The 11,343-nt window shown below is 41.2% G+C and overlaps 1 protein-coding gene across 1 annotated transcript; it reads right to left on the minus strand.

Moving 5' to 3' along the window:
• Positions 1–5,031: 5,031 nt before the first annotated feature.
• LOC105522318 (olfactory receptor 51G2-like) lies at positions 5,032–6,991 on the minus strand. The gene is made up of 2 exons (XM_011956816.1): positions 6,944–6,991; positions 5,032–6,012 (listed from the first exon to the last, which is right to left on the minus strand). The coding sequence occupies exons 1-2, from the start codon at positions 6,989–6,991 to the stop codon at positions 5,032–5,034; spliced, it is 1,029 nt and encodes a 342-aa protein (XP_011812206.1).
• Between the last annotated feature and the right edge of the window lie 4,352 nt (positions 6,992–11,343).

Here is an 11,343-nt window from a genome sequence, read left to right on the forward strand (position 1 = left end):
CCTTCTTCACAAGGCAGCAGGAGGGAACTTCCAAACACTTTTAAAACCATCAGATTTCATGAGACCCCCCTTACTATCACGAGAATAGCATGGGGGAAACTTCCTCCATGATCTAATCACCTTCCACCAGGCCTCTCCCTCAACATATGGAGATTACAATTCAGATTACAATTCAAGATGAGATGTGGGTGGGGACAAAGACAAGCCATATCATACAGCAATGTTAGGATGTTTCAGGAACCATATGACAGACTGAGAGCAGACACTGCAACTGGACCTGCAGCCTGGGGCAAATACAGAAGCAGCAACAAGAGCAATTTGTCTCTGCAATCTCAACAGCAGCACAAGCAACACCTAGGGGCCTCTGGCTGCCCAGGTAGCCATCAAGGCAAGTATATGGGTCCAAGTTAACACAAACTGAGTTTGGTACCATGAGGAAACAGCTAAAGAGCTTGAGAATGAAAAAAAAGTGAGGTAACAGGGGAAAGCAAGAGTGCAAACTCTGGAAGCAGCAGTGGTGTTGGGAGTGATCAACAGTGTCAATGCTACAGTTACAGCCATGGATGGGGTATTGATGTGTTCTGACTCTGTGACCCCACCCAAATCTCACCTTGAATTGTAATCCAAATTATAATCACCGTGTGCTGAGGGAGGGACCTTGTGGGAGGTGATTAGATCATGGGGGTGGTTTCCCCATGCTGTTCTTATGACAGTAAGTTCTCATGAGATCTAACGGTTTTATAAGGCATTTTCCCCCCTTCACTTGGCATTTTTCCCTCCTGCCATCAGGTGAAGAAGGACATGTTTGTTTCTCCTTCCACCATGATTGTAAGTTCCCTGAGGCCTCCCCAGACATGTGGAACTGTGAGACAATCAAACCTCTTTATAAATCACCCAGTCTCAGGTATTTCTTCATAACAGCATGAGAACAGAGTAATACAGGTATTAACAAATGGAACTGGCAATATATAGTTCATTGGAGCATTGACAAAAGCCATTTTGTTGGAGTTATGGGGCCTAACACCTGATTGGTATGAACAGAAGAGACGAAATTATTTCTTTCCAAGTTATAAGTAAAATTCTTTTGAGTTTTGTCATAGGTGAGTTAAAAAGCATGAATAAGACCTACTATTTGATAGCACAACAGGGTGACTATAGTCAATAATAACTGCACATTTGAAAATAACTAAGAGTATAATTGGATTGTTTGCAACTCAGTGGATAAATGCCTGAGGGGATGGATACCCCATTCTTCATGAAGTGCTTATTTCACATTGCATACTTGTATCAAAACATTTTATTTCCCATAAATAATAAACACCTATATACCCACAGAAATTAAAAATAAATAAATTAAAATTTAAAATTTCAACTGATTTCTGTCCTATCTCCCTCAAAAGTATTCTCTTATACTGGCCCATGGGAGGAGGTGGTAGGACTTCAGAAGAACTTTTCTCTAAGGGGCATTTTTCCTTATATTCTTCTAATCCACAAAGCATTCCAATATAAATAAATTTGCATTCATCATAACTTCACATCACTCTGAGTGAATTCACAACAATTGCTCATTGGTTCAGTCACTGTAGGCTTCCCTTTTTTTCTCTGTAAAGGGCAAAATAGCTCTCTGTTTTACAGAGGGCTATTAGGAAATCATTTTCTCCATGGCCAATCTCCATAAGCCATTCTTGGGAAGACTTGGCTTTGAAGAACTTGGGACATGCATCCTGATTTTTATAAGCCTTCTCCTCTTCCTCCTCCTGTCTAGGACCAGCCTCCCCTCCAATCCATTGTTAGTAGCCAGGCCTAGCATAAGTGTATGCAAAACTTTTCCTTGATCTAAAAATATACAAGGTAAGTCAGTCACTCATTCCCAGTCACCAAGGACCCCACTCAGCTCTAGAGTGTCGCAGACTCAGAGTATACTGTACAGTTAACCCAGGACAAGCCTTGGTAGCTGGAATTATATACACAGAACTTCTTAGACCATATTTGGATCTCCCCTTTGGAACCTAAAGTCCTTGAGAGGTTCAGTTATGAATTAATAAACCCATGGCTTCTATAGAGCAGTGTAACCATGAATAAAATGTTTGCATTTGCAGCCAACAAACAATTGACTTTTTCCTCCCAAAATCAGTTACCTTATACAAATTATATAATTACATATAATAATTACATTAATAAGTGCTCCCATGTATTGAGCTCAATAAAAAATTATACAATCAATTGCATTTACCATTTGTGAGGAATTCAACCTTTCATTTATTCATTCATTTAACACATAAATGGCTTACCATTCTCAAGGCCATGTTAAGCACTAGAGTTAGACAACTGAGGAAAAACAATCATCATCATCACGCTTGCAGTGAATAGGGAAGATGGGCTCTAATCAAATAACTACACAAACATACATAAAATGGGTTCTCTGTTGGTTTTAGTGCTTTATATATATTTGTATTTAAATCTTCACAGCTTCTCTATGAGGTAAGTATCCCCCACATTATAACGAGAAAATGGAGATTCAGAGAGATAAAGTGACTAACTTAAGATCACACCATTGGTATGGGCCAGAGCTGAGATTTTTTTAACTCAGGTTTTCTGCATGGGTGGGTGGCAGTCTGATTAGCATAAGAATTAAGAGAAGAGCTTTAGATTTATATACACTGAATTTTTTAAAAAATTGATGCCAAAATCTAAAATCCACTGTATATCACACCCTAATAATCTTTAACTGGGTAAACTAGTAGCAAAGCTTTTTAGAGACTATCCCAGGACTCCCTTTGTGTCAGTCTCAGATACTACAGTACTATAGCTATTGGGCCTGTGAAGCAAAAGAAGGCATTATGGGACATGCCGAGATGCCTGCACACTGAAGGTAAAATTGTAGAGGCGTAGACCCCCATATCCCTTCCAGTTCTTGAGGTCAGTGCAGTCATGAAATGTCCAGCAAGGAAAATGGTCATGCATGGTGATAGAGATTAAGGGTGGGTGGGAGCAGTCTCCAAGCTCAGAGCTGTTGTGGATAAAAGACAAATATGACAAAGCTGAAGATCCCTACAATGCTAGATCAGATGTCTAACATCCACATTTTATTCTGGCAACCCTCTGAATGGGAGCTGTACAGCCTCAGGGCAGTGTATACAACGTGTTTTCTTTTAACTGTGAAGGATGCCCATGGTCCTGAATACCATCATGTCAGCCTAAGGTTTCTGATAGAGGTTGGAGGGAACCTCAGTGAGATGGACATGCTGACTCCCTGATTAGAACCTTTCCTATTATTGGGGTGGTAAGTGAAGCAGACAGAAGGGCCTGAATAACACTCTTGCTTATTCAGCTTAAGCTCTGTGGCCCTGATAAAGAATCTATATGTACAAGTTATCTTTTCAAATGACCTCCTTTTCCAAAGTGGCTGGTCAAACTGGATATACTGAAACTTTTGGTTGGCTACTACTAGATATCATGATAACTTTAAACTCATGATTTGCTATCCTTTTTACTTGAGTTCTATGGGCAGGATCTGTGACTTCAGATACATCTACCTGCATTGGCAGTGGCCTCCTAGTTACTGATAGGCACAGGACCCTGAGTTCCTTGGAACCCATACTATGGCGGCCAATGAAATACAGTCCAGCAGGGGAAACAACCATTTCAACTAGAGTTGCTTGTACAAGATTCACAGCTCCCACCCTGCCTTCTTGCCTCGAAATTCCTCATTCTGTCTTGTCTGAATTCATTAAAATGACACACAAAAATGACTGCAATCATTAAATTCCCATTTGTCTGGATGGCCATAGAAATAGCCAATGTACCTTCTAACAGCTCTGTCACCACTTCTTTTAAATTTGAGTGGTTTTTACCACTAGGAATATCCCTATTTCAATTCTTCAAGAAACATTCAAATATTTTAGAACTGAGCAGGCCAAGAGCCATGAGAGTGCTGAAGTGAGACATCCTTCAGTTTCTGGGTAAACTTCCTTCTAGAAGTTTGGAAGCAACTTTGGAAAAAGCACCACAATAAACATAGCTCTCCTCTCTGAGCTGCATCCTTAGAGACAGTCTTCTGACCATGTGTTATAGAGAATTAAACCTTGCTCCCAATGCCTCTGACATCCAACTTTATCTCATTCCATTCCAGTTTATCAACTGCTTATTATCCCTACAGGCCTCAGACTTTCATATGCCTCAGTCCCCTCCCTTCCTGAGGATCCACAGTCAAGAATTTTTTGCTCCTGCATCTACCCTACCCATTTATTCAACAATATGGATTGAGCACCTACTATATGATAGACATTGAACTTGGAGCTGGGAATACATCAGTGAACAAAATAGCCCTGAATCCCTGGACTCATGGAGCTGACATCCTAGCAGATCAGCTGTGAAAGTAGATTACTAGTCCACCCTTATCATTGGTACCTGAGAAACCAGCACTCTCCAGAAGTTATAGAGAACAACTTCCCTAGGCTTGGCAATGCCAAACTTTCTCTAACACACAATCAGAAATACATAAAGACAACCAAGAGGAAAACTACCACTCCCTAATCTGTAAATAATTGCAAATAAAATTGGCGTGTACACTGTTGCCATACATGTTTCCCTACCACCCACCTCCCTTTTCTGATTCTTGTAGTATGAGCTGGTTAAAATTAAATTTGAGGAAAGAGCACTGGCATTAAGGTGAACATAGTTTACTATAGCTCTTCCTTAGGCTTATAAATCAAATGAGAAAGATAAATCCAGGGGAGGGGGAAAGGAGAGAGGTGCCTGTACAGATAGATACACACACCCATTCTCTCAGTTTGGTTAAGCCCTCTGGATAAGGAGATATTACAGCATATATGAGTTTGAGATAGTTCAGCTCTAATCAGAGCAACGAGAAGATTATCAAGGTGATACTTAAATAAGCTTTACGACACTTTTAGTCTCCAAAAACTGTAACAGAGCTGAATCACCCAAAAACCTCAAAAATTAACTCTCTGCAACCACTCCTCCCCTACCCGAAATCCCAGGGTCATGTGTCAGAGTCCTTTAGCTGTTCTAGAAAGCATCAATCCTCTTCTGCTGGAAGCGCTTTAGGAGGCTCTGACGAATCTGCCTAGATTTTATGCAATACACAATGGGGCTCATGAAGGGTGGGACCAAGAAGTGTAGGTTGGCCATGAGCACTGCCAGAGCAGGGTAGCTGTGCTTCCCTACTCTGTGCAACACAGACAGCCCCAATTTGGGCAAATAAAAGATGAGAACAATGCAGAGGTGTGAGACACACGTGTTGAGTGCCTTGAGCCATTCCCCAGGTGATGCGATGTCCCGCACAGTTCGTAGGATCAGGGCATATGAGAGCATGATGAGGAAGGAGTCAAGGTACAGTGAGAAGTGGATGGAAACCAGGCCAACCAGGCTATTGATCTGGGTGTCTGAGCAGGCCAACCCCACAAGGTCACAATGCAGGCAGTAGCAATGAGAGAGAGTGCTGATCTTGGGAAAGAGCAGTTGCTGCAGGAGGATAGGTCCCAGGAGGTTGAGCAGAACAGCCCTCACCAGAATGGCAGTTCCCACTTTGGCTGTGGCTGAGCGGGTAAGGATTCTGGCATAATGCAGAGAGTCCCGTATGGCAATAAAGCGATCAAAGGCCATGGCCAGCAGTACACCGGACTCCACATAGGTGAAGGCATGGATGAAGAACATCTGTGCTGTACAGAGATCAAAGTGCAGCTCACGAGCTCCAAGCCAGAAGAGATGCACCATGGTGGGGAAGGTGGAGGCACAGAGGCCCAGATCAGAGGCTGCCAACATGGACAGGAAGATGTACATGGGTTCACGTAAGGCTGGATCTGTGCAGATCAGGAAGAGGATGATATTGTTACCCAGGATGGAAACCACACAGAGGAGGTTGATGGGGATGGAAACCCAATGATGAGAGGCTTCCAGGCCTGGAAAACCAGTGAGGAGGAAGGCAGACTGACCAGAAGTGCTGGTGTTGCAGGAGAACGTGGTGATTCCAGGCAGTAGTTGTCCACTCTAGGAGTAAGAAGTTCATTTGATCATTACTTATAAAGTCCCTAATAAGTTTGGGCTTGAGAAAGAAGAGCTGCCTCATAACCCTTTCTAAGGCTATGGAACAAACTCCATTCATTTTAGGAGCTCTATTTCCTTCTGTTTCCTGAGGTTTTTGGCTTGAATAAAATGATGTAGCACTTTATTCTCTTTTTATTCAAAAAGAGAAAGTTTCTAAGTTGATCTCTGCTTACTGCTTATGGATATTTCATTAGCCACTATTTTCCCTTTGGCCTAAACAATCTCTTTTTTTTCACTTGTTAAACCTAAAAGTCTCCCCCTCCAGAGTGTCTTCACAGACTAAAAACTGAAGGAGAATAATTTTATGTAGAAATTTAAAATTATATTAGAAACAATATAAGTTTAAATTCCGTTTCTATTTATTTTTAGAGGTGAGTTTTCCAGTCTGACAGATCCGTTAACAAATACACCATAAAGGCCACAATCAAACAAATGAGATATTTTCAAAACCATCCTCTTAGGAGACTGGTTGCATACTCCTCTATTGCTGTCATAGAACAAACATTTTCTACACTTCTTTTCTAGAAATGCCTTTGGGGCCCAAAACAGGTTCTTTAAATGTGCTTAATGATGACAAATTTCTTTCCTATGAAGATGAACTGGCTTAAAGGAAGTAGTCAAGAGTTCTTCATATTAAGAACTGATAAACAAGATAGTAGTTCACCAGACACATTCAATTTTGTTAATCTCCTTCTTCACCAACTCTACCTTCACTTTAAAGGCTGCTTAAAGCTTGCATATTTTATTCTGGCCCTACCTTCAAAACAGTCCTGTGGCCATGAACTCAATTACAAGGAACTTTCCTCTTAAATATCTCTTCTTCAGCCCTCCTGCTGCAAAAGTTGTTATGATAGGGCCAAGTACTCTAACGTACTCCCAAGTTGGGGGCCGAAGGTGGAAGCTGACACATCTTAAGGGGCATCCCCTGAAGAGTCAGGCAGAGCAGCATGAATTTCCAGAACCCCAGAGTTAATCATGTTATTCCAAGGAGGTCAAAGTGCAGTGTGTGAGCTCATCTGTTCTAATAACCTCACACAGCACTTTCAGGCTACATTTTCTTTCCAACTTCTCTCCTTAAAATAGGACTGCATCTCCATTTGTCTACTAAGCATCTCACATTGTGACTCTGCAAGATATTACATCTATAGTGCAAACCAAACTCCAATTCCTCCACATCTCCCCAAAGCTCACCTTTCAGCACCTGTTGGCTAGTGTCTCCCTTCCTTTCCTGTTATCTGTGAAATACCAAAAAACTAAGACAACTTTGTATATCCTTTTACTTTGTAACATATTGTCCAAATCAACTATTTTTAAACTATTCCTCCTTTTAGATCCCAGTGAAACTAATCTAGCTGAATCATCACCATTTTCCTGGATTTTTTTTTTTTTTTGAGTTCCTGGATATTATAACAGCTTGACTGTCCCACTTTCTTCCGTCTTTTCTGCATTCTGATAAAAGGCCAATTCTAAATTGTCAGCAAAATATTTATGAAATGACAAGTATGGACATTTAAACTGGTATATGTATCCAGAGAAAAAATGGTGATCAAATTTATATTAGGAAAATGTCTCCTGTCATAACTGTGTTTGTGATCACCAGTGGTTTCCTGATACCTGCAGGATCAGGTCTAAGCAAGAGCTTTATACTAAATCCAGAAGAGGAAAGGCCTTGTCCATTTGGCATGTCTAGTCTTTTCAATCACCTCTTCCCTAAGTATTAGGAACTCTACTCTTTTTTTTTTTTTTTTTTTTTTTGAGACGGAGTCTCGCTCTGTCTCCCGGGCTGGAGTGCAGTGGCCAGATCTCAGCTCACTGCAAGCTCCGTCTCCCGGGTTTACGCCATTCTCCTGCCTCAGCCTCCGGAGTAGCTGGGACTACAGGCGCCCGCCACCTCGCCCGGCTAGTTTTTTGTATTTTTTAGTAGAGACGGGGTTTCACCGGGTTAGCCAGGATGGTCTCGATCTCCTGACCTCGTGATCCGCCCGTCTCGGCCTCCCAAAGTGCTAGGATTACAGGCTTGAGCCACCGCGCCCGGCCTAGGAACTCTACTCTTAAGACATCTTTCTACTCACCACATTCACCATATTTGACCATTTCAAAAATAATTTTATTTAAATATAGCATACACATAGAAAGTCTGCATACCATAAATGTAAATCTTGATAAATTTCCACAAAGTGAATACACCCATGTGATAAACACCCAGATCAATAAACAGGATATTGCCATCCCCCCCGCAAAAAAACCCATGAATTCTTTCAGTCACTCTATCCCCTCAGTGATAATCACTATTTAATCCCACAGATTAACTTTGCCTGTTTTTGAACTTTCTATAATTAGAATCATAGAGCAGGTATTCATTTGTGTCATTCACTAAACTTTGTCTGTGAGATTAATCCATATTGCTTCATACAGCTATCATGTATTCATTCTCATTGCTGCATATTTTTTCCTTGGGTGAATGTATCACTATATATTTATCCATTCTATCATTAACAGACATTTAGGTCATTTCAAGTGAGGAACTATTATAAATAGTGTTTCCATGAACACTCCAATACATATCTTTTATGAACACATGTTTGCAGTTCTGTTGAGTATTACCTAGGAATGAAATTGATTTATCATAAGCTATGTATACATTCAGCTTTCACATATTCCAAACAGCCTTCAAAAGTGATTTACCAATTTATATCCATGCCAACACTGTAGGAGAGTTCGATTATTCCACATCCTCATCAATATTTTGTGTGGTTGGTCTTTTTAATTACAGCTATTCTATGGGTATGTAATGGTATTGTCTTTTGGTTTTAATGTATATTTCCTTGATTTCTAATAAAGTGAGTGCCTTTCCATATGCTTACTATTTGAATATCTTCTTTTATGAAGTTTTCAGTCTTTTACTCATTTTTCTATTGGGTCGCCTGCATTTTTCATATTGCTTGTATGTGTTCTCTATTCGGAATAACCACTGTGCATTTTATGTGTTTAAGTGGCAGAGCCACTTTCTAATTGCCATTCTTATGAAAGTTCTATAACTTTGACAGGTTTCTATTTTCTCAGTCTGTTTTCAATAGCTTTGTGCATGAACCAGCTTAATCCTGTAGTTAGATGCCTAACATAATGCCTAACACTTAGTGTATTCATCACAATATTAGTTCACTTCACTTTTATATTCAGTAAAAGTCTAAGACTCCTTCAGGGCACTTGTTTATAAAGATAAGATAAGCCATTGGACAATATCAAAATTCCATCATTCCCTCTTTTGCACCTGTCCTTCAGACATGTCTTCTGAGTAAACTGTGAGGATACAAACTGGCTAAGGAAGAGTTCCTAGAGGGAGTCATTTACCTATCGGCATCCTCCAGTGTCCCCAAGCTGAGTTCAGTGCATGTCTCCATCAAACACAAGTCACACCACAGTCTAATTACTATACATCAGAGCAACTATCAAGGTCAGGGCACTGTGTAATGCTGCTGCTTTCTGTTAGTTATGATGATTATTAACATTGTTAATGCTAAAAATAGCAATCCCTAAGCAAGATGAAATAGGAAGATGTATTTACAAGATCTCCTCCTATACCACCCCTGCCTCCTCCCTAACCGCTTATATGCATCTGTCCTTGAGGGTCCCCATAGAAAAGTCCAAAGACTGTAAGGGACCCATGTGCTTATTGACTGTCCCTGTGTTGCATACTGTGTGAGTTTAATTAAAGGCTCATAGTTTAGGAAGAAAAAATTCTCCTCAAAGCTGTAATCTCCTGAGAGATCAATAGAAAAACATGATAAACTAACTGTGGAAAGAAAAAACAATGGAGATAGATGGAGATAGATGATACATGGATGATGAATAGATTGATAGATGGATCAATAGATAGATTGATGGATGGATAGGTAGATGGATGGTAGCTAGGTAGTTGCATGATAGGCAGGTTGACGATAGGTAGATAGACAAACAGACTAAGCAGACCCCTCTGAAGGGATGGAATAAAATGAAACTACAGTCTCTGCCCCTGTACCATCTTACTCATCTGGTTTCCAGAACACCATGAATAGTGCAAAGACTATTTCTTTCTCGAATCAGGTGAAATCTATCCCCAAGAGCCAAGACAGGAATCACTACAAGGAGATGACCCAGATAAGAGAAGATTGGGACCCTCCTCCACCAAGAAGGTTTCTATGGCAAGCAGTACTCAAGGAAATGTGAGGTTTTTAAGCCTCTGGCCTTGCCAGCTGAGTCCTGCGGCCAAGAGGAAAGTTACAGAAAAATGGGCCCTGGCACTGCATCCCTAGCCTAGCTAAGACTGTCAAGAGTTGGCCAGGTATGGTGGCTCAAGCCTGTAATCCCAGCACTTTGGGAGGCCGAGACGGGTGGATCACGAGGTCAGGAGATCGAGACCATCCTGGCTAACACGGTGAAACCCTGTCTGTACTAAAAAATACAAAAAACTAGCTGGGCGAGGTGGCGGGCGCCTGTAGTCCCAGCTACTCGGGAGGCTGAGGCAGGAGAATGGTGTGAACCCGGGAGGCGGAGCTTGCAGTGAGCTGAGATCCGGCCACTGCACTCCAGCCTGGGCAACAGAGCCAGACTCCATCTCAAAAAAAAAAAAGACTGTCAGGAGCTAGGAGCCCACATTTTCCCCAAGCCCATGATGCTGTTGTGCGTTAGCCAAAATGAGGTCTAATCCTGCACTGCTCAGAATAAGCTTAGCATAAACCTGCCCAGACCAACTACCTGTAACCAGGAAGTCACAAGGTCTCCACAGGGTCCCCAGCTCCCTCCAAAACAACTCAGACCACCTCCACCCATGTTGCTTCAAACAGACAGTTTTATGTCATAGGGATGAATGCAGGATGTGTGAGGAAGCTTCCTTTTCTCCACAGCTCCTTCCTACTCACACTATTTAAAAACTGAGAGATACTAAGGGGTTGCTGTTGAGTTTTAACACAGGACTCGGATCCGGAAAGCTATCAATGAAATTGCTGTGAGATCTGACTAAAGAAATGAAACTGGAGTTTCTCCAAGGGTTTTAGTTTATGTATAGACTTAAGATCCATATAGAAAAAAATGATTATTAAATAAATCTGATCCTATTTTGTTAAAATCTGTCCTTTAATCTCTAAATATTTTTAAACATTTTAAATCATCTTTAAATCTGACCATAGAAATATAATTTCACTTTCATAGTTGGCAACCAAAATCCTTGATTAGGCTGGGCATGGTGGCTCACACCTGTAATCCTAGCACTTTGGGAGGCCAAGGTGGGTGGATCAC

The sequence above is a fragment of the Colobus angolensis genome, unplaced genomic scaffold (genome assembly GCF_000951035.1).
Source record: "Colobus angolensis palliatus isolate OR3802 unplaced genomic scaffold, Cang.pa_1.0 Scaffold424, whole genome shotgun sequence".
NCBI lineage: Eukaryota > Metazoa > Chordata > Mammalia > Primates > Cercopithecidae > Colobus > Colobus angolensis.

Coding starts and splice junctions, on each gene's coding strand:
- LOC105522318 (XM_011956816.1), bottom strand. CDS start 6,991: ATGCCCCTTAAGATGTGTCAGCTTCCACCTTCGGCCCCCAACTTGGGA. Junction 6,013..6,943: donor CTTCGGCCCCCAACTTGGGA/GTACGTTAGAGT, acceptor TCTTACTCCTAG/AGTGGACAACTACTGCCTGG.